Consider the following 27,954-nt stretch of genomic DNA (forward strand, 5'->3'; position numbering starts at 1 on the left):
ATGAGTGGAGTAGACTGTAGGCCTATGTAATATTCGTTTATTTAATCAAATTTTCACTGAACCAATTTATATGAATGAAATTGGCATAGAAACTTTGGAAGGGGCTCATTCGGTTAGAAATTGAAAGTTTTAGTGTCTTTATTATAAGTCACAAGAGATTGGAGGGCAACCCAGCCTCCAGCTATGTCTCGTTTTTACTCCCCTCTCCTCAAACATATCCGAATAAAATTTGGAGATAGAAATTTTGTTCAACATTCAACAAAGGTCCAAATGCTATGCCTCTGGGGATGATGTACCCACACAGCCAGTAGAGCAAGGAATTTGCCCATTGTTTGCATATAGGATTTTATTTTGGGAAAGGGAGCATTTACCTTTTTATTTAGTAACTGATAGTAACTAAATAATACCTGCGACTGTTTAAACTTTGTTATGTTTACTACGGATCAACTGTGAGTCACAAAGTTCAAACGATGATGGTATGTACTTTTAAGTTACTTTTTTTTCATCGCAGAGTAAATGAGCAAAGAGGGTTGATATTTTTGTATCACTTTCATCACTTCTTCCATACAGTCCAGCAAAGTGGATGTTCCATTTTGCAGTCCAGCAAATTGGATGTTCCATTAATGCACTGTTCGGACCTTATCGCACCCACTCTAGTAACAAATGACGCCCTAGTATTGCTACTTCAGAGTACCAAAAGTTCAGAGAATCTTCATTGAAAGATTCTGGTGCCAGATTTCTGAACAATGAAGAGCAGTTGTATGTTGATGGGTTGGTCAAAAATGACTGGTCTTCATTGGCCCATATTCTAAATTCTGTTAATGATTAAATAAAAACAGCAAGTTTTATTCAACTGAAAATAAGAAGCAACAGTCAGACTCAAAACGAATAGAAACTATTAGACAAATGAAAGGGTTACCCCCTCCTTAAAAACTTTGATCATTATGTTAAAGTTTTTAGCACTCTGAAAAAGGCTTTCTATTTTAATTAAACGGCCCTTGTGTTTCAGGAGTCGTTCTTAAAAAAAATAGGACAAACAATCAAAATTTAGCGTAAAGAGCAAGGTATTAAGGAGGAGGGCAGCTCCTTTATATATGGAATCATTTCTGTTTTTTTAGTTTTACTGTTGCTCCTTCGCTTTTGTTTGAAAAACTTATTTTATGTTTATTTAATTTTTGATCATTTTTCATTTTTCATCATTTTTGATCATTTACCGATAAATTTGGCTCATCCTCCGTAAAAAATTCTCTACCCTCCCATGAAAAATCATCTGTGAAAAACTACTCCCAGGTAAAATACCACCTCTTATGATTCACTCCAGGCAATTCCATTCTCTCTGAAAATTCCCACCCTCTCGTAAAATCTTCTGCATAGGATTCAGTCTGAAAAATTCTCCTTGGCATACTTTCATTGAAAAAGATTTTTAATTTCTATACATTTTTCTGATCTTTCCGAAAATCCTCTTCCCGTGGAAATGTTTCCCGAGAAATCCAAACCTGCTGAAAATTTCCCCATATAATTCCGTTTTATTTTATTCCCGATAATTCGGAAATAAAATAGTGGGTAAAAAAAAAGTAAGACAAATAAAAAATTTCGAATAAGAATTCCATCAGATACCCTTAGTTAAAATTTTCCCTGGAAATTCGATCATCCCTGAAAAAAAAAACTAATAACCACGCATCCGTAATCTTCCTTTTGCGAAATAATACGAAATTCTATTTTTTTTTTTTTTTTTTTAGAAAGGATCTTGAAACCTCTACAGTAGGGTTCTCTGATGCCGTTGATTTGGTGGTGTGATTTTCATTAAGATTTTTACTTTTAGAGCTTTTAACCCCCCCCCCTTTTCAAAAAACAGGTAAATTTTCTGAGACTCGTAATTTTGATGGGTAGCCTAATGCTAAACTTGAAGTATATAAATTTTTATAGTAAGTATAATAAGCAAGTTCCTTTTATATATCTATTGATATCAAAATTTTGTTTTTGAGAGTTTCAGTTGCCAGTGAGCCGCGTCAATCCTTACTTACAGTTCGTTACCACGAACTGTTTGAAAGCCCGGACTAAATGTAGCAGGAGCGCCATTGGGTTTGGGGCATTTTTTTCATAGGTTTTGGAAATTCGTAGTGGCAACACAGGCCAGTCTACCTCCCTATCACTATAATATTAGTGTTTAAAACACCCGTCTAGCAAGCAGAGGGAATAATAGTCGTTGGCAAATTTTACAGATGTAAAAAATTATCAATAGAAAAAGGCAAGAATTAGCTTAGAGGGAATTTTCAAAGAACTAATGAACCCCTATTGTTTATCTGATTAATAATAGAGGTCTCTGGCCCAACAGTGGGGCTGGAAACGTGTGGCAAAAGGGGAAACGGAAGGGGATCTGATTGCCCTAAAATCACGTTAGACCCTTGATTAGGGAATTAGAACTTTGAATTTGTATTGAAATGACTCCATTCCAAAATTTCAACAATTGCCCCTTCCAGAAAAAATGGAAGAAGAAAATGACGAAATAAGAAAGACAATACAAATGTGACAAATGCCTCTTTTCTGAGGCAACGATAGCATGTTACCATTTTTTAGAGAATATTAGATATTGTTCCGATAACAAGGTAGAATAATAAACTTTTATGTTCAAAGCCGTACACAATGGGTCATAACCTTTTGTGCAAGGAAAACCATGTGAAATTACCCAAGGGATATTTAAACCCTAAATCAGGATATTTTTTAAAACTTCAAGATGTTTTGGAAGTGATTCTTAGGATTTTGTCAGACTGACACCTTGGAGGAGATGTATAATGCCCTCCCCATCTGTCTCCAATTCTCAAGTAAAACGACTATTTAAATGCTATTGTACTTAATTACGGCTCAATAAATATTTCAGCTGTATATTTGAACTTGGGTTAAAATTTGAACTAGACTTGAAAATTGTGTTCTTAAAGTGTTAAGATTGAAAAAATTTTAACAACAATTTTGCAGTTGATACAGGATAAAACTACGAGTCAATAAAAATGAAACTTTTGGAGAGAATTTTTTTTCAAGGCAGGTTAGGATTAAAATTAAAACCAAAGACAAGCAAAATTAAATTAATGCAATAAGTGAAAATTAAAACAAAAAAGTAAGCTCGAATGAATACTCAAAACCACACATAAAAAGTAATTAATCAAATAAATCAAGTAAAACCTAAAAAATGCAGAAAACAATGTAAATACCTAAGATCAGACTCCTCTTTAGTGCGTTAAAGGCTCGAAAATTCACTTTAATATATGTTCTTTCAAATTTTAACGTTTGTTTTAATATTTGTTTTCGTTGTTTTTTTTTGGCTCACTTTAGATTTTAATACGCCTTTTAATTTTATTTAAAACATTTTTTGGAGCATATTTTTTTAACTCTTCATATTTAACATTTGGTACTGTCTCAACAGGAGGCTTGATATCGGGACCTTTGGAACTCAATAAAGACACAACACGAGAATAGGTTATCTGTATTCAGCAACGCCAGCACTACCATGCAATGTTTGATTTCTAGAAAAACATTTTGAAGTTGTAAATTGTCTCAGTCTGGTTAAAGTCAAAAGCAATAAATGTTTGAGATCAAACACTGTGATTAAGTTATCATGGATTTGTTTTTGACATTTTGCTTTATTTTGTGCTTTGGATCCAGTCATTGTAACTACAGTTACTTTGAAAAAGATGTTGTTAAGCTCGTTGACTTCGTTGATACTATTGACTGGATTGATTTTAATCAATTAACACTAGATGGTGGAGCAAAGGTATAGTTTTTATTTATTCAGTCATCATTCACCCCATCGACTATTTGAAGTAAAAAATTTTCTGGGAAAGGACACCGTAGTTTCAGCATCAACGGCAGCCTAGTAAAGAATGACTGCTAGCCTATAGTGACCAAAAATTCAAAAACATGCTTAAAAAACTGTTAAGTGAGGAAGATTTATCATTTGAAGGCGGTTCGGGAATAGTAACTATGATTCCAATTATGTTGACGGTAAAATATTTTCGGGAAAACAAACTAGTGAAAATTTTAAAATAATCAAAACTCCTCAAAAATGGTGCCCGATCAAAACAAAATCCACATTATTGGAATCTCAATGGCCGAAAAGTAATTTAGAAAACTCAATATCCCCCATCTCGAGCAACAATGAAAGTCACTGTTTCGCATTAGAAGCCCTGAATTGTCTCTTTTTTCTCCGCCGCCAACAGTGTGGCACTGAAACGGTATATAGCTCAACGTTATGCTTCAGGGCTCATTTGAAGGGATATTGCGATCAGTGCCTCCATTTGTCAATTTCGATTCTCCTTATTGTCATACCATTACCGCCTAGAATTCCTTGTGTTAAAGTCGGGTTTCTCCCCATTTTCTCTTAGAGATAAAAGGAAATTTTGCCTCAGATTTCCGCAGAATTTATCTAAAAAGCACAGCGCAATATCAAATTGTTATTTCTGATTTTGATAAAATATAGCAACTTTTACACTAGGAAGAATATGTAAAAAAAAGAAGTTTAATCACGTGTTATCTCATCTTCAAATAAGAACTTCATCAAACTTTACCGTCGGTGGTCTGCCGTCGTCTTGAAGCCAGCAACAGCTTTTGCCATCCTGACAGTTGATGAAGTTTTATATTCGTTTTGCATCCAGTAAATGACCCGAATAAGTGAGACTAGGGTGATATTCTCAAAAATATTTTAGATTTCACACCATGATGGAAAGACAGTACTAAAATTTATGAAAATGGTAAATTTACGAAAATGGCGCCACGTACTCTTTAAGATTAGTGTTAAAATCCCCACAAATTAGCAATGACTTATTTGTGGCCCTAATCTTATAGACAGGGATGCACAAGGTAATGTAGCTTATAGAATCCCCAATTTGGTAATTAGTTGGTATATACACGTGAAATATAGCTTTGAAGCACACTCTGGATTCAATCTAACTGTTATCATGCTTTTTAAGTATTTTAATTCTTAAACTTCTTGAAAGTTGACTTAACGTAATTTTAGTAGGTTTCAATAAGACATGAGATCTAATGACAGTTTTAGCATCGATTCATTGTCCACACAAAAAAGGTGTTTGCTAATACAAACAACATCATGGGCAGTGATCAAGCTTTCAAGAATACCTAATTATTCTTGGGTCCTGGCTATATTCAGCTAAAATACAGACACTATAAGGCTGAACAATACAGTCCCATTATGTCAAAGTTTTGTTCGAATGCTCCTTCTCGTATAACATTGAACAGATAGGTGATTTTAAGTTCGACTCAAAACAGGCTGCTGCAGTGATGGCTACCCCCACAGTTGGCACACTTCAAGCTCTCCTCCGGATAGGTTTTCTAAGGGATGCTGTAACTACCAGTACACTTGCGACGACAAGGTGGCATTGATGGCAAGACGACTGGACTCTGGGTATTACAAGAAGTTTTCTATTTTTCCACATGAAAGTTTAGAATTCAGAGCCATTCATTGAGACGTGAAGCTTTTATAGTGTTTTATTCATTAGGAATAGCCCAGACATTTGAGGAACCGATAAATGCAAGTACTGGCAGTTGCTCTCCACGCTCCATGAGACCCTTTTGAAGCTCGAAAAAGTCGTTTATAAATGTTACAGCCGGGTGTGTTCCTCTTCTCTTAGCAAGTACATCAACATGTAGCGCATATTTGAAACATCAATCGACTGCTTGATAGCCTCTTTCAACAAAATTTTGTGGCTATTTTAACCTTAGTCTTCGGATTGTTGTTACTGTAAAAAGTTCAACGTAGGGAAAACACAAATTGGGTTCGCCATTGCGTTGCGGAGTCAAAAATCATAGCCCATAAACCGAGGTATTTCATCAAATAAGGTGAATAAATTAGATTATTCGTGAAATATTGCTTTAAAACAGGAATGTGTGTAAACAGCAAGTGCTTAAAGAGCACCAAATCATTTAAATTAATCAATTTCGTTAATCAAGAGCCGTAGGAACGTTCCTGGATGATTGTCACTTACTGTATTAGTTACTTTAGTAAAATCCAAAAAAATGCAATAAATCAAAATTAAAAGAGTCTAAAAACAAAATTAAATTGTAGAGATATACATTTCATGTGCTAGATTTTTTCTATATTATAATCTCTTATATAAGTATTATTGGCTTTTGATATTCTTAATAACAACAGTAGCCTAGTAGTTTTCTTTTGTTACGCAGGACTGCAATTTATTCTAAAAAAAGGATGAAAGAACATTAACTGAAAAATAATGTGAGAGTAATTCTAATAGAAGGACTAAAATTCCAGGTGAAGAAGGAACATTAAAATATTAGCATTTTTACTCAAAAGGCAATGTCTAAGGTATGGTTCTACGTTTGTAGGTAATTGTAGAATAGATTTAAAAAAATTAAAGTTTTTAGAAGGAAATTTCGAAAGAGTCAAAAATGAATAGACAATGGAAAAAAGATCAATAAAGGGAAGGATTTTACCGACTCTTGGGGAAGAGTCAAATTTTAATTACTTTTATCAGATTGAAGAAATGAGAGGTGAATAGATTATTGAAAGGATGTTCCCCGGTCTTTTGCACATATTGCTAAGTCATTGATATTAAAAAAAAAGAAAAAGGTGTTGAAGACAAGGATAAAAAAAAAAGCATTTGAGGATGGAGGCAGCGGAGGGGGTGACTGGGAGAGGAAATTTTTTGTAGGCTACTAATTCAATCATACAATTTCCATTCGTTTTGGGGTCCCACCGTCTGCGGTATCTGTAAATATTCTATATAATAAAATCTGAATAAGGTAAAAGAAAATACCTTGCATAGCTATTTAATGGGAGAGCCTGATGCATTTGTCACACGTCCATGACTATGGGAAATCCAACTATATATATAATTCTATGAAAATGGTTATCTACAATGCAGTTGGTCTAAGAAATGTAGACATATGGAATTTGAGTCTTTTTATCATTTTGTTCGTATCTTATTCCATCGTGTTGCAATATGCTCAGGACTCATGGATTTTGTATTACTTTATTGTTGTAGCTCACAGAATTTGTAACTTTCCATAACTACTCATTACTCATTAGTACCTATCTATTCTTTTAATTTCCAATTTCAAAGGTCAATTTCTGTTCTTGATATATTGACAATAAGGTATTTTGATGTCCTAGAGACAAGTAACGATTTTAAATTAGCTTGGTCCCTTACTCCGAGTTATAATTCACCGTCCCCTTCACCACCGTTTCTTACCATTAAGTTTCAAATTAAAATCTCAGGCTATCCCTGTGAAATTACGCATGGTCTATTTTGACAGCCTGACAGCATCTTTTGATTTATCAGTCTAATTAACTGTAAATAATCTAAAAAAATAAGTAGGCAAAGTCTCTTTCGATTTACTTAGATACGTATTTCGTTACCACAGAATGCTCTTTAGAAACTCTGGAAATCATTTCTTAGCAAATGATCCCCAGAACCTTGGTCAAAATTCAAATAAAATCTTTTGATCCATTTGACTACTATTACTACTACTACTGCTACTACTACTACTACTACTAACGACTCACCTCAGCACCAAACCGCCTGAGGCCAACACAGCCACGCAAGCTCCTCCTCCATCCCAATCTATTCAAAACCTCCCTTTTTACACCCTCCCAAGAAGTTTCCATTTCCATTAAATCTTTCTTAATGACGTCCTCCCACCCCAGACGAGGACGACCTGCTTTTCGTTTAACCCTAGATAGTTGGCCGGCCAAAACTTTAGCGTAAAGAGCGAGGCGTTGAGGAGGGAACAGCCTCTTTCATATACGGAATAATTTCTGTTCGTTGTAAGTTTTAACGTCGTTCCTTACTTTCAGTTAAAAAAACTTTTTTTTATTTAATCTTTCTTAATGAAGTCCTCCCACCCTAGACGAGGACGACCTGATTTCCGTTTAACCCTAAACGGTTGGCCGGAAAGAACAACCTTCGGCAATCTGTCATTCTTCATCTGCATAACGTGCCCTAAGTAGAGATGGGTCAGGAGGTCGTGACCCTACACCATATATGGGCATAGAACCACGTGGTTTATGGACTTTGTCAGTGAGAATTAAAAAACAGGAGTTTTCTCACTTGAAAAACCATGAATTTTGACACATTTATGTCTGTTTTTATGGTTTTTGTCAGTGAGAATTTGAAAAACAGGAACTTTCTCGCATTTTTGTATGTTTTTATGGTTTTTGTCAGTGAGAATTTGAAAAAACTGGATGTTTTATGGTTTTTGTCAGTGAGAATTTGAAAAACAGGGACTTTGTCACTTGGAAAACCATAAACCACGTGGTGCTGTCACGAGTCAGAACACCTGTGCTGTCGACCTCAATTCACATATCGTGAACCAATAAGTCCCCTTAGAAACAACAAATTAATTTTCCTTTCTTGACAGATCAATCAATCAATGACATCATCTATCAGAATTTAAAAATTTTCGCCTAGAAACATTTCTCCAGGAATAGATCCAAGTCATTAATGTCTTTGCCTCGGAAACAACTCTTTTGGTCGAACTCCAAAGGATATTAATAACCAAAGGCAATTGAAACAATTAGGCAAGAAACATCTTAGCGATGAATTGTTTTAGCGCGCGAGAAGGTTTCCTATTAATTTGAAATGCGTTAATACAGAGATGCCAATAACAAAGGAACACGCTGAATTTACGTTTAGGGATTATTTGGGCGAAACTGTTTTAGCCATTTTATGGAACTATTTCGGCGAAACAGATAGAGACATTATAAAAGATGATTTTTGAAGAGATTTTGGAAGAGGTTTTGAGTGTGGTCGTTATAATACACAAGTTTCATTTGAACAGTGTTGTGAGGTCCTCTAACCCAACCCCAAAGGGTTCCAACCCCGAAGGAAGCCCCCGGTCCACAAAGGCCCACCAAGCTCCCAAAGGCCCTCCACCGGTCCCCAACTGCCTCTCCGGACCCCCAAAGGCCCTCCACCAGTCCCAAAATGTCACCCCGACCCCCAAAGGCCATCCCCAGGCCCCAAATGTCCCCCAGGCTCCCAACTGTCCCCCCGGACCCCCAATGGCCATCCCTGTGCTCCAAAGGCCCTCCCTATGCCCCCAAAAGTCCTCCTCCGGTCCCCAAAGGCCCATCGAGCTCCCAAAGGACCAACGGGGTCCCAAAGGCCCTCCACCGGTCCCCAACTGCCTCTCCAGACCCCCAAAGGCCCTCCACCAGTCCCAAAATGTCACCCAGACCCCCAAAGGCCATCCCCAGGCCCCAAATGTCCCCCAGGCTCCCAACTGTCCCCCCGGACCCCCAATGGCCATCCCTGTGCTCCAAAGGCCCTCCCTATGCCCCCAAAGGCCCTCCTCCGGTCCCCAAAGGCCCATCGAGCTCCCAAAGGACCAACGGGATCCCCAAGGCCCTCCCCCGGTCCCCAACTGACCCTCCGGACCCCCAAAGGCCCTCCCGGTGCTCCAAAGGCCCTCCCTGTGCCCCCAAAGGCCCTCCTCCGGTCCCCAAAGGCCCATCTAGCTCCCAAAAGGACCAACAGAGTCCCAAAGGCCCACCACTGGCCCCCAACTGCCCCTCCGGCCCCCCAAAGGCCCTCCCCAGGTTCTCAAAGGTCCCCCGGGCGCCCAAAGGACCAACGGGGTCCCAAAGGCCCTCCACCGGTCCCCAAATGTCCCCCAGGCACCCAAAGGCCCTCCCCTGTGCCCCAAAGGTCCACCCGAGCTCCCAAAGGACCACCGACCCTCAAGGGACCCACAGACCCTCAAAGGCTCTCCCCGTGCACCCGTCTTTCGTTGATGTGTGTTGTCTGAAACCTATGATTTGGGATGTGTAGTTTGCTACTTCAGGGTTTTCTGAGCTAAGGTTTCATAGTATTTCCTAGGTGAATGTTGTCTGAAACCAATAGTTTGGGATGAGTAGTTTGCTATTTCAGGCTTTTATGAGCTAGGTTTCTTAGCCTTTCGTTGGTGTGTGTTGAGTGAAACTGATGATTTGGGATATGTAGTTTGCTATTTTTGACTTTTCTGAGTTGGATTTCTTAGTCTTTCATAGGTGTGTGGTGTCTGAAACCTATGATTTGGGATATGTAGTTTGCTATTTTCGACTTTTCTGAGCTGGATTTCTTAGCCTTTCATAGGTATACGTTGTCAGAAAATTATGATTTGGGATGTATAGTTTGCTATTTTAGGCTTTTCTGAGCTAAGGTTTTCTAGTATTTCGTAGGTGAATATTGACTGAAACCAATAGTTTGGGATGAATAGTTTGCTATTTTTGACTTTTCTGAGCTAGCTTTCTTAGTCTTTCGTTGGTGTGTGTTGACTGAAACCTATGATTTGGGATATGTAGTTTGCTATTTTTGACTTTTCTGAGCTGGATTTCTTAGTCTTTCATAGGTGTGTCGTGTCTGAAAAATATGATTTGTGATTGGTGGATTGCTACTTTTGACTTTTCTGAGCTGGATTTCTTAGCCTTTCATAGGTGTTTGTTGTCTGAAACCTATAGTTTGGGATGACTAGTTTGCTATTTTTGACTTTTCTGAGCTAGGTTTCATAGCCGTTCATGGGTGAGTGTTGTCTGAAACCTATGATTTGGGATGTGTAATTTGCTATTTCCGACTTTTCATAACCGGATTTCTTAGTCTTTCGTAGGTGTGTGGTGTCTGAAACCTATGATTTGGGGGTGTGTGGGTTGATATTTTTTGACTTTTCTGAGCAGGATTTCATAGCCATTCATAGGTGTGTGTTGACTGAAACCTATGATTTGGGATGGTTAATTTGCTATTTTTGACTTTTCTGAGCTAGATTTCTTAGCCTATCATATGTGTGTCCTTTCAGAAAATTATGATTTGGAGGTGTAGTTTGCTTTTTGGACTTTTCAGAGCTAGGATTCTTAGTCACTCATAGGTGTTTGTTGTCTGAAACTTCGAGTTTGGGATGAGTAGTTGGCTATTTCAGACTTTTCTGAGCTAAGGTTTCTTAGTATTTCGTAGGTGAATGCTGTCTGAAACCTATGATTTGGGATATGTAAATTCCTATTTCGGGCTTTTCTGAGTTGGATTTCTTAGTCTTTCATAGGTGTGTAGTGTCTGAAACCTATGATTTGGGGTGGGTGGATTGCTACTTTTGACCTTTCTGAGCTTGATTTCTTAGCCTTTCATAGGTGTTTGTTGTCTGAAACATATAGTTTGGGATGACTAGTTTGCTATTTTTGACTTTTCTGAGCTAGGTGTCTTAGCCGTTCATAGGTGAGTGTTGTCTGAAACCTATGATTTGGGATATGTAATTTGCTATTTCTGACTTTTCATAACCGGATTTCTTAGTCTTTCGTAGGTGTGTGATGTCTGAAACCTATGATTTGTGGGTGTGTGGGTTGATATTTTTTGACTTTTCTGAGCAGGATTTCATAGCCATTCGTAGGTGTGTGTTGACTGAAACCTATGATTTGGGATGGTTAATTTGCTATTTTTGACTTTTCTAAGCTAGATTTCTTAGCCTATCATATGTGTGTCCTTTCAGAAAATTATGATTTGTTAATCACACAAAAAATTACACATTCACACTAAAACTTAAATTCACACTTAAAATTAAATGCAAACAAAAACTTACACACACACACACACACACAGACACACACAAAACAAACACACACACACACACTAACACACACACATACACCCCAAAAATTACAAAAACAAACACACTTACACACACACACACACAAAAAATTACAAATGAACACAAAAAAACTCACACATACACGCACAAAAACTTACACACACACACACTCACAAAAAATACACACACACACGCGAAAAATAACACCCACACACCAAAACATACAAACAAAAAAAATAACACATGCACATGAAAACTTACACACACACACACACACGAACAATAAAACACACACTCAAAAAATTACACACACACACACACACAAACTTACAAACACACACACACACAAAAAACTTACAAATGCACACAAAAAATTACATTCACACAAAAAATTACATGCACACAAACACTTACACACACACACACACACAAAACACACACAAACACACAAAAAAGAACACTCACACACACACACACCAAAACATTAACACACACAAAAACTTACACAAACACACACACGCACACATACACAAAAACTAACACATGAACACAAATAAAACACACACACACACACACCAAAACTTACACACACACAAAAACTAACACACACACACAAACAAATACACAAAAACTTACACAATAACACAAAAAAAAACAAACACACACGCAAAAAAACATAAACACACACACACACACACACACACAAAACAAGAACACGCACACACGAAAACTAAAACAAACACGCAAAAAATAAAACACACAAAAACTGACACACACACACACACACACAACAAACTTACACACACACACAAAAAAAAACTTACACACACAAAAACTTACATACACACACACACACACACACAAACTTACACAAACACACAAAAAACTTATATCCACACACAAAAGCTTAGACACACAAAAACTTACACACACACACACACAAAAAATAACACCCACGCACAAAAACTTACACACACACACAAAAACTTACACACACACACACGAAAACTTACACACACACGCCAAAACTTACAAACACACACAAAAACTTACACACACACACACACACACACACAAACTTACACAATCACACGAAAAATTACAGTCACAAAAAAAATTACACACACACACACACGAAAACTAACACACACACGTCAAAACTTTCACACACAAAAGCTTAGACACACAAAAACTTACACACACACGCACACGCACACACTTACACACACACGCAAAAACTAACACACACACACACAAAAACTTACACACACAAAAACACACACACACACACCCACACGCAAAACACACACACACACAAACTTACACACACACACACACACAAACACACACACACACACACACACACACGAAAACTTACGCACACACACAAAACACACACACACACACACACACACACACACACACACACACACACACACACACACACACACACACACACACACACACACACACACACACACACACACACACACACACACACACACACAACACACACACACACAACACACACACACACACAGACACACACAAAAACCTACATATGCACACGAAAACTTACATGCACATAAACACACATGCACACAAACACACACACACACAAACACACACACACACACACACACACACACACACACACACACACACACACACACACACACACACACACACACACACACACACACACACACACACACACACACACACACACACACACACACACACACACACACACACACACACACACACACACACACACACACACACACACACACACACACACACACACACACACACACACACACACACACACACACACACACACACACACACACACACACACATGAATTTCTATCGTGAAATGCAAGAGTTGGAATATTTCAGTAGTGACTTGCTGTGCTTTACCTTCTCACAGTTACATTCTCTTGATTTTTCGAAGTTCATTTTGAATTTCTGTCATGAAATGTAAGAGTTGGAAAATTGGGGTCTTAGTCCACCAGCTCGAATGGTGGAAATCCACTAGCTCAATATTGGGGTCTCAGTCCACCAACCTGAATGGTGGAAATTCACTAGCTCAGAATTAGGGTCTTAGTCCACCAGCCTGAATGGTGGAAATTCACTAGCTCAGAATAGGGGTCTTAGTCCACCAGCCTGAATGGTTGAAATTCACATTCGACGAGGTTACGTGCGCGCACACACTCACACACAGAGAGACGACTAACACACAGGGACAACACACACTAAGAGACGACACACACAGAAAAAAACTGAATTACAATATGAATATAATCAGGAATTGTTTACAAGTCAGGTTGGCCGAGTGGTTAAGGCGCTAGACTCAAGATCTGGTCCCCATACGGGGTCGTGGGTTCGAACCCCACACCAGGCAATTTTTTATTATGTACTTTTTTTATTTAATCATGTCTTGTGATTTCACTAAATAACTTCTGTAAAAGGATTTATGCAGAACCTAAATTGTTAGGGTCTTTAATAGATTAAATAAAAAAAACTAGAAAAGTGCAAATGTTCAAATTCTCTTCTGAATTTTCTTAAAGAAGAGAAAAAGTTAGCTCAATTCTGAACTTTACCAATGAAACTGAATTACAATATGAATATGATCAGGAATTGTTTACAAGTCAGGTTGGCTGAGTGGTTAAGGCGCTAGACTTAGGATCTGGTCCCCATCTGGGGTCGTGGGTTCCATTCCCACACTTGACAATTTTTTTCTTATTCTAAATCTTTGGAAACAGCCTATATTTCTGACCGTTTAAGTTTTGATGTTAGTGTTGTCAGTCAAAAGCTATGACCTTGAGAAAAGAGCTTGAGAAAATTGCCTGAGTATCGAAAAATGGGGAAACATCCTCCAAAAGTCGACAGGAATGCACCCCTCCGGCGCTTTGTCGAATATGTTGAATAAAATATGCAAAGTCGACATAGCTTTATTTGATTTTTAAGGTTAATTTAGACGAGGCTCTGAATTTTCTTAAAGAAGAGAAAAAAGTTAGCTCAATTCTGAACTTTACCAATGAAACTGAATTACAATATGAATATGATCAAGAATTGTTTACAAGTCAGGTTGGCCGAGTGGTTAAGGCGCTAGACTTAAGATCTGGTCCCCATATGGGGTCGTGGGTTCGAGTCCCACACTTGACAATTTTTTCTTATTCTAAATCTATAGAAACAGCCTCTATTTCTGACTGTTTAAGTTTTGATGTTAGTGTTGTCAGTCAAAAGCAATGACCTTGAGAAAAGCGGCACAGTCGGGGTATCCATCCCCAGGATAGGTTAGGTTAGGTTAAGTGGTCTTAACCTAACCCAGGTTAGGTTACCTAACCTAACTAGGGTTAGCAGGTTAGGTTAGGTTCGGTTAAGTGGCCGGCCACGTACGCTTCACTTAGGTTAGCTTAGGTTAGGTGAGAGACAGGCGAAAAGTTAGGTGTATGATTAGGTTAGGTTAGCTTAGATTAAATTAGGCTAGGTTAAGTTAGGTTAGGCTAGGTTAGCCTACGTACTAGCCTAACCTAACCTAACTTAACCTAACCTAACTTAATCTAACCTAACCTAACCTAATCATACACCTAACTTTTTGCCTGTCTCTCACCTAACCTAAGCTAACCTAAGTGAAGCGTACGTGGCCGGCCACTTAACCGAGCCTAACCTAACCTGCTAACCCTAGTTAGGTTAGGTAACCTAACCTAACCTGGGTTAGGTTAAGACCACTTAACCTAACCTAACCTATCCTGGGGATGGATACCCCGACTGTGCCGCTTTTCTCAAGGTCATTGCTTTTGACTGACAACACTAACATCAAAACTTCAACGGTCAGAAATAGAGGCTGTTTCTATAGATTTAGAATAAGAAAAAATTGTCAAGTGTGGGACTCGAACCCACGACCCCATATGGGGACCAGATCTTAAGTCTAGCGCCTTAACCACTCGGCCAACCTGACTTGTAAACAATTCTTGATCATATTCATATTGTAATTCAGTTTCATTGGTAAAGTTCAGAATTGAGCTAACTTTTTTCTCTTCTTTAAGAAAATTCAGAACCTCGTCTAAATTAACCTTAAAAATCAAATAAAGCTATGGTGACTTTGCATATTTTATTCAACATCATCGACGAGGCGCCGGAGGGGTGTATTCCTGTCGACTTTGGGAGGATGTTTCCCTATTTTTCGTTAATCAGGCAATTTTCTCAAGCTCTTTTCTCAAGGTCATAGCTTTTGACTGACAACACTAACATCAAAACTTAAACGGTCAGAAATATAGGCTGTTTCCAAAGATTTAGAATAAGAAAAAAATTGTCAAGTGTGGGACTCGAACCCACGACCCCATATGGGGACCAGATCCTAAGTCTAGCGCCTTAACCACTCGGCCAACCTGACTTGTAAACAATTCCTGATCATATTCATATTGTAATTCAGTTTCATTGGTAAAGTTCAGAATTGAGCTAACTTTTTCTCTTCTTTAAGAAAATTCAGAAGAGAATTTGAACATTTGCACTTTTCTAGTTTTTTTTATTTAATCTATTAAAGACCCTAACAATTTAGGTTCTGCATAAATCCTTTTACAGAAGTTATTTAGTGAAATCACAAGACATGATGAAAGAAAAAAGTACATAAGAAAAAATTGCCTGGTGTGGGGTTCGAACCCACGACCCCGTATGGGGACCAGATATTGAGTCTAGCGCCTTAACCACTCGGCCAACCTGACTTGTAAACAATTCCTGATCATATTCATATTGTAATTCAGTTTTTGTCTGTGTGTGTCGTCTCTTAGTGTGTGTTGTCCCTGTGTGTTAGTTGTCTCTCTGTGTGTGTGTGTGTGTGTGCACGTAACTTCGTCCCATGTGAATTTCAACAATTCAGGCTGGTGGACTAAGACCCAAATTCTGAGCTAGTGAATTTCCAACATTCAGGCAGGTGGACTAAGACCCTAATTCTGAGCTAGTGAATTTCCACCATTCAGGTTGGTGGACTGAGACCCCAATATTGAGCTAGTGGATTTCCACCATTCGAGCTGGTGGACTAAGACCCCAATTTTCCAACTCTTGCATTTCATGACAGAAATTCAAAATGAACTTCGAAAAATCAAGAGAATGTAACTGTGAGAAGGTAAAGCACAGCAAGTCACTACTGAAATATTCCAACTCTTGCATTTCACGATAGAAATTCATGTGTGTGTGTGTGTGTGTGTGTGTGTGTGTGTGTGTGTGTGTGGGTGTCTGTGTGTGTGTGTGTGTGTGTGTGTGTGTGTGTGTGTGTGTGTGTGTGTGTGTGTGTGTGTGTGTGTGTGTGTGTGTGTGTGTGTGTGTGTGTGTGTGTGTGTGTGTGTGTGTGTGTGTGTGTGTGTGTGTGTGTGTGTGTGTGTGTGTGTGTGTGTGTGTGTGTGTGTGTGTGTGTGTGTGTGTGTGTGTGTGTGTGTGTGTGTGCATGTAAGTTTGTGTGTGCATGTAAGTTTGTGTGCATATGTGTGTGTGTGTGTGTGTGTGTGTGTGTGTGTGTGTGTGTGTGTGTGTGTGTGTGTGTGTGTGTGTGTGTGTGTGTGTGTGTGTGTGTGTGTGTGTGTGTTTTGTGTGTGTGTAAGTTTTGTGTGTGTGTGTGTGTGTGTGTGTGTGTGTGTGTGTGTAAGTTTTCGTGTGTGTGTGTGTGTGTGTGTGTGTGTGTGTGTGTGTGTGTGTAAGTTTTTGTGTGTGTGTGTTTGTGCGTGTGGGTGTTTGTTTGTGTGTGTGTGTGTGTGTAAGTTTTTGTGTGTGTGTGTGTAAGTTTTTGCGTGTGGGTGTAAGTTGTGTGCGTGTGTGTGTGTGTAAGTTTTTGTGTGTCTCAGCTTTTGTGTGTGATAGTTTTGACGTGTGTGTGTAAGTTTTCGTGTGTGTGTGTGTGTAAGTTTTTGTGTGCTTGTTAGTTTTCGTGTGCATGTGTTAGTTTTTGTGTGTGTGTGTGTGTGTGTGTGTAGTTTTTGTGTGTGTGTGCAAGTTTTGGCGTGTGTGTGTAAGTTTTCGTGTGTGTGTGTGTAACTTTTTGTGTGTGTGTGTGTAAGTTTTTGTGCGTGTGCGTAAGTTTTGGTGTGTGTTTGTGTGTGTTAATTTTTGTGTGTCTAATCTAATGTGTGTGTATATAATTTTTTTGTGTGTTTTTGTAAGTTTGTGTGTGTGTGTGTGTGTTTATGTAAGTTTTTGTGTGTGTTATTTTTTTTTTTGTTTTTTTGTAAGTTTTTGTGTGTGTTTGTGTGTGTGTTTAATTTTGTGTTTTTGTATTTTTTTGCTTGTGTGTTTATGTTTTCTTTTGTGTTTTTTTTTGTTTTGTGTGTGTGTGTGTTTTTGTGTGTCAGTTTTTGTGAGTGTGTGTGTGTGAGTTTTTTTGTTACTGTGTAAGTTTTTGTGTCTGTGTGTGTGTGTGTGTGTAAGTTTTTGTGTGTGTGTAAGTTTTGGCGTGTGTGTGTGTGAGTTTTTTTTGTGTTCATGTGTAAGTTTTTGTGTGTGTGTGTGTGTGTGTGTGTGTGTTAGTTTTTGTGTGTGTGTAAGTTTTTGCGTGTGTGTGTGTTAGTTTTTGTGTGTGTGTGTGTGTGTTTGTTTTTTGTTTGTGTGTGTGTGTAAGTTTTTGTGTGCATGTAAGTTTTTGTGTGCATGTAAGTTTTCGTGTGCATGTGTAAGTTTTGTGTGTGTGTGTGTGTGTGTGTCAGTGTGTGTGTGTGGGTGTGTGTTTAAGTTTTGGTGTGTGTGTGTATGTTTTTGTGCGTGTGTGTGGGTGTAAGTGTTCGTGTGCATGTGTCAGTTTTTGTGTGTGTAAGTTTTGGAGTGTTTGTGTAAGTTTTCGTGTGTGTATGTGTAAGTTTTGTGAGTGTGTGTGTGTGTAAGTTTTTGTGCGTGTGTGTGTGAGTTTTTTTGTGTTCATGTGTAATTTTGTTTTTGTGTGTGTGTTTGTGTGTATGTGTTTTTGTGTGTGTTTGTTTTGGGGTGTGTGTGTGTGTTTTTGTGTGTGTGTGTGTGTTAGTTTTGTGTGTGTGTGTGTGTGTGTGTGTGTGTAAGTTTTTGTGTGCATTTAAGTTTTTGTGTGCATGTAAGTTTTCGTGTGCATGTGTAACTTTTTGTGTGCTTCCCAAATTATAATTTTCTGAAAGGACACACCTATGAAAGGCTAAGAAATCTAGCTTAGAAAAGTCAAAAATAGCAAATTAACCATCCCAAATCATAGGTTTCAGTCAACACACACCTACGAATGGCTATGAAATCCTGCTCAGAAAAGTCAAAAAATATCAGCCCACACACCCCCAAATCATAGGTTTCAGACATCACACACCTACGAAAGACTAAGAAATCCGGTTATGAAAAGTCAGAAATAGCAAATTACATATCCCAAATCATAGGTTTCAGACAACACTCACCTATGAACGGCTAAGAAACCTAGCTCAGAAAAGTCAAAAATAGCAAACTAGTCATCCCAAACTATATGTTTCAGACAACAAACACCTATGAAAGGCTAAGAAATCCAGCTCAGAAAAGTCAAAAGTAGCAATCCACTCACCCCAAATCATAGGTTTCAGACACTACACACCTATGAAAGACTAAGAAATCCAACTCAGAAAAGCCCGAAATAGAAATATACATATCCCAAATCATAAGTTTCAGACACCATTCACCTACGAAATACTAAGAAACCTTAGCTCAGAAAAGTCTGAAATAGCCAACTACTCATCCCAAACTCGAAGTTTCAGACAACAAACACCTATGAGTGACTAAGAATCCTAGCTCTGAAAAGTCCAAAAAGCAAACTACACCTCCAAAATCATAATTTTCTGAAAGGACACACATATGATAGGCTAAGAAATCTAGCTCAGAAAAGTCAAAAATAGCAAATTAACCATCCCAAATCATAGGTTTCAGTCAACACACACCTATGAATGTCTATGAAATCCAGCTCAGAAAATTCAAAAAATAACAACCCACACACCCCCAAATCATAGGTTTCAGACACCACACACCTACGAAAGACTAAGAAATCCGGTTATGAAAAGTCAGAAATAGCAAATTACATATCCCAAATCATAGGTTTCAGACAACACTCACCTATGAACGGCTAAGAAACCTAGCTCAGAAAAGTCAAAAATAGCAAACTAGTCATCCCAAACTATAGGTTTCAGACAACAAACACCTATGAAAGGCTAAGAAATCCAGCTCAGAAAAGTCAAAGGTAGCAATCCACCCACCCCAAATCATATGTTTCATACAACACACACCTATGAAAGACTAAGAAATCCAGCTCAGAAAAGTCAAAAATAGCAAACTACATATCCCAAATCATCGGTTTCAGTCAACACACACCAACGAAAGACTAAGAAACCTAGCTCAGAAAAGTCAAAAATAGCAAACTATTCATCCCAAACTATTGGTTTCAGACAAGATTCACCTACGAAGTACTAGAAAACCTTAGCTCAGAAAAGCCTGAAATAGCAAACTATACATCCCAAATCATAATTTTCTGACAACGTATACCTAAGAAAGGCTAAGAAATCCAGCTCAGAAAAGTCGAAAATAGCAAACTACACATCCCAAATCATAGGTTTCAGACACCACACACCTATGAAAGACTAAGAAATCCAACTCAGAAAAGTCAAAAATAGCAAACTACATATCCCAAATCATCAGTTTCACTCAACACACCCCAACGAAAGTCTAAGAAACCTAGCTCATAAAAGCCTGAAATAGCAAACTACTCATCCCAAACTATTGGTTTCAGACAACATTCACCTAGGAAATACTAGGAAACCTTAGCTCAGAAGAGCCTGAAGTAGCAAACTACACATCCCAAATCATAGGTTTCAGACAACACACATCAACGAAAGACGGGTGCACGGGGAGAGCCTTTGAGGGTCTGTGGGTCCCTTGAGGGTCGGTGGTCCTTTGGGAGCTCGGGTGGACCTTTGGGGCACAGGGGAGGGCCTTTGGGTGCCTGGGGGACATTTGGGGACCGGTGGAGGGCCTTTGGGACCCCGTGGGTCCTTTGGGAGCCCTGGGGTCCTTTGAGGACCTGGGGTGGGCCTTTGGGGGTCGGGTGGGGCAGTTGGGGGCCGGTGGAGGGCCTTTGGGACTCCGTTGGTCCTTTTGGGTGCTAGATGGGCGTTTGGAGACCGGAGGAGGGACTTTGGGGGCACAGGGAGGGCCTTTGGAGCACCGGGAGGGCCTTTGGGGGTCCGGAGGGGCAGTGGGGGACCGGTGGAGGACCTTTGGGACCCCGTTGGTCCTTTGGGAGCTCGATGGGCCTTTGGGGACCGGAGGAGGCCTTTGGGGGCATAGGGAGGGCCTTGGAGCACAGGGATGGCCATTGGGGGTCGGGGGACAGTTGGGAGCCTGGGGGACATTTGGGGCCTGGGGATGGCCTTTGGGGTCGGGTGACATTTTGGGACTGGTGGAGGGCCTTTGGGGGTCCGGAGAGGCAGTTGGGGACCGGTGGAGGGCCTTTGGGACCCGTTGGTCCTTTGGGAGCTCGATGGGCCTTTGGGGACCGGAGGAGGGCCTTTGGGGGCATAGGGAGGGCCTTTGGAGCACAGGGATGGCCATTGGGGGTCCGGGGGACAGTTGGGAGCCTGGGGGACATTTGGGGCCTGGGGATGGCCTTTGGGGGTCTGGGTGACATTTTGGGACTGGTGGAGGGCCTTTGGGGGTCCGGAGAGGCAGTTGGGGACCGGTGGAGGGCCTTTGGGAGCTTGGTGGTCCTTTGAGGACCGGGGGCTTCCTTCGGGGGTTGGAACCCTTTGGGGTTGGGTTAGAGGACCTCACAACACTGTTCAAATGAAACTTGTGTATTATAACGACCACACTCAAAACCTCTTCCAAAATCTCTTCAAAAATCTTCTTTTAAAATGTCTCTATCTGTTTCGCCGAAATAGTTCCATAAAATAGCTAAAACAGTTTCGCCCAAATAATCCCTAAACGTAAATTCAGCGTGTTCCTTTGTTATTGGCATCTCTGTATTAACGCATTTCAAATTAATAGGAAACCTTCTCGCGCGCTAAAACAATTCATCGCTAAGATGTTTCTTGCCTAATTGTTTCCATGGCCTTTGGTTATTAATATCCTTTGGAGTTCGACCAAAAGAGTTGTTTCCGAGACAAAGACATTAATGACTTGGATCTATTCCTGGAGAAATGTTTCTAGGCGGAAATTTTAAAGTCTGATAGATGGTGTCATTGATTGATTGATCTGTCAAGAAAGGGAAATTAATTTGTTGTTTCTAAGGGGAATTATTGATTCAAGATATGTGAATTGAGGTCGACAGCACAGGTGTTCTGACTCGTGACAGCACCATGTGGTTTATGGTTTTTCAAGTGAGAAAGTTACTGTTTTTCAAATTCTCACTGACAAAAACCATAAAACATCCAGTTTTTTCAAATTCTCACTGACAAAAACCATAAAAACATACAAAAATTTGAGAAAGTTCCTGTTTTTCAAATTCTCACTGACAAAAACCATAAAAACAGACATAAATGTGACAAAATTCATGGTTTTTCAAGTGAGAAAATTCCTGTTTTTTCATTCTCACTGACAAAGTCCATAAACCACGTGGTTCTATGCCCATATATGGTGTAGGGTCACGACCTCCTGACCCATCTCTACTGCCCTAGCCACCTCAACCTTTCTTTTATTATAGCCCTAGAGAGCGGTATTGACCCACATTTTTCGTACAGCCAATTGTTTGAAATACGGTCAGTCAGACGGGTACCCAGAACAATCCTTAAACAACTTCTCTGGAAAACATCTAGCAAATCTGCATCCGCTTTTCGGAGCGCCCATGCTTCAGAGCCATATTTGACCACTGTCATCACTGTAGCTTCTAATATTCTAATATTGGCTTGCAGACTTGTCTTCCTATTCTTCCAAACTTTCTTTTAACTGTGAAAAAACACCCTGAGCCTTGGCTATTCTACTTTCAACATCTTCACTGCTCCCACCATCTTTACTAATAATACTACCAAGGTAATTGAAGCTACCCACCTGATCAATGTTTTCATTCCCCAACGTCACCTATTCATCTTACTTATTCCTAGCCTTAGTGACTTAGTCTTCTTAACATTAATTTTCAAACCTATTCCAGCTCCCTGAACTCGCAAAACCTCTAAAAGTCCATTTATTTTGCTCACTCTTTCATCTAGGATTCTTAAATCGTCAGCATAATCTAAGTCCAGGAGACTTTTTCGTCCCCATTTGATTCCGTGGTCTCCCATTGCCTTTCTTGCGCTCCTTAAGACAAAGTCCATCAAAATAATCCATATAAAGGGGGAAAGAACACAACCCTGCTTAACTCCTTATTTAATGCAAACCAGATATAAACCTCATTTCCTGCCTTAACCACAGCAGTGTCATTCTCGCACATAGCACTAATCATTTTAAGGTATTTGTCTGGTATACCATACAAGGATAATCAACAAAATAGCAATCTCAAAGTTTCGGTCTAGACAGTGATTAAATAAGAAAAACAAGTTTTTTAAACTGAAAGTAAGGAGTGACGTTAAAACTTAAAACGAACAGAAATTATTCCGTATATGGAAGGGGCTTTCCCTCCTCAACGCCTCTCTCTTTACACTAAAGTTTTTTTTTGTTTTAAGAAATAAACAACTTTCGAGTCAAACTTTAGCGTAAAGAGCGAGGCGTTGAGGAGGGGAAAGCCCCTTCCATATACGGAATAATTTCTGTTCGTTTTAAGTTTTAATGTCGCTCCTTACTTTCAGTTTAAAAAACTAGTTTTTTTATTTAATTTTGAACGTTATTGAATTAATGCAGGTTTTGATTTTGGCTCACCGTACATGAATAATCAAAACAAAATTTGTATATTAATTTAATTTTACTTGGTTAAATGGCTTTTCGAAATTTTTTAATTTTATTTACGAACGTTTTTATTAGTAATAAATATATGTAAATTACGAATTAACTTACGTAACGATCTTCCATATTCATATATTTTCAATACGTATATTAGGGGGTTCGCCCCCTAATCAATACCTTGCCCTTTAAGCTAAAGTTCGAATTTTGCTCCAATTCTTTAAAAATGACCGCTTAATCAAAGGCCGTTAATTAGAATAAAGATCTCGTATGAAAGTACTAAAAAATCTTTGGCTTAAAGAACGAGGTATTGACTTAGGGGAGAACCCCCTTATTTACGTAATAATTTCTTTTCATTTTCAGTTCTAATGGTGCTTCTTACTTTCAGTTGAAAAAACTTGTTTTTTAAAATTTAATTAAAAAAACAATAAAGAGAAAAATCTCTAAAAAAAAAACAAACAAACGAGACTGTGGCCAGTGGAGAGAAAAGGAAAACAACAGAAACAAAACAACGCGGATATTTCGCCTGTATACAAACAAGGCGTCTTCAGCACGAAAGACACAAAAAAAAAGAAAAGATAAAACTAAAAACCAATAAAACCACCACCAAAAAAAAACCAACAAAAATTTACAATCGGCGCAAACTAATCCACGTAGGGAAAAGATGCTAAAATAGAGTTACTTCAGTGAGGACACCAGAGTGTCCTGACCAGAGTTTGAGTTACTCTGGTGTCCTCACTGAAGTAACTCTATATTAGCATCTTTTCCCTACGTGGATTAGTTTGCGCCGATTGTACATTTTTGTTGTTTTTTTTTGGTTGTGGTTTTATTGGTTTTTAGTTTTATCTTGTTTTTTTTTTGTGTCTTTCGTGCTGAAGACGCCTTGTTTGTATACAGGCGAAATATCCGCGTTGTTTTGTTTCTGTTGTTTTCCTTTTCTCTCCACTGGCCACAGTCTCGTTTGTTTTTTTTTTTTTTATAGATTTTTATCTTTGTTTGTTTTTTTTAATGGCTGGCCGGTTCGGCTTAAGATCTTTCATTAAATTTAATTTCTGATCGTATTTTAAATAATGCTTGGAAATCCAGCGCCCCCTTCATAGAAATGTCCCTTACCCCAAAGAAACATCCTCCAAGGAAAGCTTCTCCCTAGTAACCCCCTCTTTCAGCTCCCCCCTATCAGAAAAAAATTCTTCCTGAAAATGTCTGTATACTTCCCAATAACCAATACAATATGTAAGCAATGGGCAAACTTCATAACTTGCAGCCCTTCCCCCGGGAACTGTAGGGGACTAAGTCATTCTCGAAGACATATTTATTAGATTTTAGACTATGCTGAACAAAATGGATATCTCAAAATTTTGATCGGATGACTCTGGGAAAAAATGAGCGTGGGAGGGGGGCTAGCTGCCCTCCAATTTTTGATCACTTTAAAAGGGCACTAGAACTTTTAATTTTGATTCCAATGAGCCCTCCGACAATGTTCTAGGACCACTGGGTCAATACGATCACCCCTGGGAAAAAAACAAAAACAAAAAAACAAACAAATAAACACGCACCCGTGATGTTTCTTCTGGCAAAAAATGCAAAATTCCACATTTTTGTAGATAGGAGCTTGAAACCTCTACAGTAGGGTTCTCTGATACACTGAATATGATGGTGTGATTTTCATTGAGTTTCTATATTTTTTAGGGGGTCTTTCCCCCTTTTCTCGAAAATCAGCCAAATTTTCTCAGGCGCCTAACTTTTGATGGGTGAGATTAAACTTGATGAAACTTATATATTCGAAATAATAATCAAAATCTGATTCTTTTGATTTATCTATTGGTATCAAAATTCCGTTTTTTAGAGTTTCGGTTACCATTGAGCCGGGTCGCTCCTTACTTTACAGTTCGTTACCACGAACTGTTTGATTTTTATTTAACTCTATCCCTGCTCCATTTCATAATGCAACGTCATAATTACTGTCTCTATTCGAGATTCAATTTCAAGTTAATACTCCAGGTCATTCCCCTGATGTTGCAGACAAATTTATTGTACATAAAATCTAAGCCCCATAGGATCTTATGCAGAAAAAATGTTGTTTTTGATCAAATAGTTTGAGGTAACGAACTGTAAGTAAGGAGTGACTCGGCTCAATAGTGACTGAAACCATAAAAAACAGAATTTTAATGTCAATAGATATATTAAAAGAAGCAGCTTATTATGTGATTCCAAATACATAAAAATCATTAAGTTTAGTTTTACCGATCAAAATTTACGATCCTTAGAAAATTTTCCTGAATTTAAAGATAGGGGGGAACACCCCTTAAAATTCAAGAAATCTTAATGAAAATGACACCATAAGATTCAGGGTACCAGAGAACCATGCTGTAGAATTTTAAAGTTCCTATATAAAAAATATAGTACTGTGCTCTTTTTGCCAGAAGAAAGATTATGTATATGTGAATTTTCCTTGGGGGGGGGGGGGGTTTCCTGGGTGAATTTTCCAGGGAAGATTTTACACCGGGGAGATTTGGCTGAATTCCAATACGACATTCTTGTTATTTTTCTTAAGTTATCTTTGTTAAATAAATTTTACATGTGGAGGTGTTACGGGGGAATTATCAGGGCTATTTTCCACTTGTTTTTTACTTCCAGGAAAATATTGCCATGGAAGGGGGATTTCAAGAGTGGTCTAGAAATCTATTCGAAATTAAAGTCCAAATGTAAGTATGGTACGAAAATTTTTTCAGGCTGAGTCGTCTGCAAGAACTTTACGGAGGGGGGATTTTCAGCAAGGCTTGAATTGTCTTGGGAGAATTTACGCTTTAATTTAGATGAATTTCCACGGAATAGTTTTTCATGAGGAGGGGGGGAATTTTTCATGGAGGTAGAGCCAGATTTACCGGCGTTATTTGAAAATCAATAAGAAATTATTTTGTTTTTTTAACTGAAAGTAATGAAAAACATTAAAACTCAAAACGAACAGAAAGTATTTCGTATTTGAAGGATTGCCCCATCCTCAATATCTTTCTCTCTAAGCTAAAGTTTGGCTGTTTGTCTTAATTTCGAAATAACGGCGACTGAAACACAAAAGCCACACAGCTCCGCAGACTTCTCCCTGATCTCAAGTATTCAAAGCTTTCCTCTTTACAACCTCTAGGAAGTTCTAATTTTCTCTAAATTCTTTCTTATGACTTCTTCTCACAGAATTTGTAACTTAGCTCAAGAAGTTTTTTTTATTACAGGTAAGACGATCAAGACAGCAGCAGCAGTTACACCTTAACAACAATTCTTCAGCCGCATACGTAGTGAAAAAGCATTTCAAATATCTTCTATTAAAATCTTCGTGCAAAAGAAAGTCTGGAACTTTCAAAATAAACTTAGATGATACCTCTAAAAGCCAATCACTTTTATACTCAAGCTGCAACAACGGCACTTGGATATTCCAATTAAATAACAACTTTGACGGTGTTTTAAAGGTAAACAGTCACTACCCAAAGGAAATCCTGGTTCAAAAAATTGGAATGGGTAATGTGACAAAAGATAAGACCCTTGGTACGCTCCATGAAGAGGGTAAAGCTAGGTTAGAAGAGTTAGGTGAGTTTTCAAAGCAGCAAGTGCTTGTTGCTATTCTTGGGCTTCGAGGATCTGGAAAATCAACTATTGTTTCTCTTATATCTGGTAATGATGAGATGTTCCGCCAGGGAAGAACAAGTACAAAGACAACAACGTTAGGAATTGATATATCACCAGTGATCCCAACCAATGAGTATATTCCAGCAGTGAATAATGCATTACAAAACAATTTTACTGATAGTGGCTCACCTTTTCCATTAGTGTTTACTGATAGTGAAGGAATGGGGGTTAGAGGTGACAACATTGATTTTGTTTCAACAATCCCCCCTTTATTATTTTCAAATATTATCATATGGGTAACTACTGACTCCTTACGTTCAGATGAAGAGCTAAAAAAATTAGATCGCTATCTCAACTTGGCGAATAAAATTCAAGTTGATAGTGGATCACTTTGTACTGACTTCAAGGGTGGGAGGTTGATTGTAGTTTTGAACAAAATGCAAGGTGGTGAAAGTGACGATGAACTTACTGACGAACTCTTAGAAGAAGAGTTTGAATCTGAATCCGAGTCTGCGACAAAGAGAGATTCTATACGTAAAAAATTGAAGAGTTGTTTTAAGTCAGTTCAAGTCATTGGATTTCCTTATTTGTCTTTACCGGAAGAAGATGAGCATTTGAAATATGTAAATATTAGAGGGAAGGGATCGTTTTAGACAGAGTCTAACTAAATTAATTACATTGATTTTAAATGAGCAAAATGAAGTAAAATTTCTAGCTGGAACAATTATTACACCAAATGTTTTAACCAACTTGTATGAAATCGTACTAGAAAAGATAAATACAGAAGCCGAGTTCCTTGATAATGACTTATTAGACGCTTTGTTCACTGTCAACATAAGACAAAATTTAACAAAGCAAGAGGTATTTTCTTATAAGCATCTGACTGAAGTCGAAAGAACCAAGAAGACTGAAGCTATTTGTGAAGCT

General features: G+C 38.6%; 1 protein-coding gene across 1 annotated transcript; it reads left to right on the top strand.

The window, feature by feature from the left end:
• The first annotated feature begins 3,530 nt into the window (after window positions 1-3,530).
• On the top strand, window positions 3,531-27,681 carry LOC148938585 (uncharacterized). Its single transcript, XM_089107681.1, has 2 exons — window positions 3,531-3,766; window positions 26,637-27,681. Exons 1-2 carry the CDS (start codon window positions 3,611-3,613, stop codon window positions 27,678-27,680), a joined length of 1,200 nt encoding a protein of 399 aa, XP_088963807.1. The 5' UTR covers window positions 3,531-3,610; the 3' UTR covers window position 27,681.
• The last annotated feature ends 273 nt before the right edge of the window (window positions 27,682-27,954 follow it).

This window comes from Artemia sp. Qi Xiang Cuo, unplaced genomic scaffold, assembly GCF_049724085.1.
Source record: "Artemia sp. Qi Xiang Cuo unplaced genomic scaffold, ASM4972408v1 HiC_scaffold_3099, whole genome shotgun sequence".
In the NCBI taxonomy this organism is placed as follows: Eukaryota; Metazoa; Arthropoda; class Branchiopoda; order Anostraca; family Artemiidae; genus Artemia; species Artemia sp. Qi Xiang Cuo.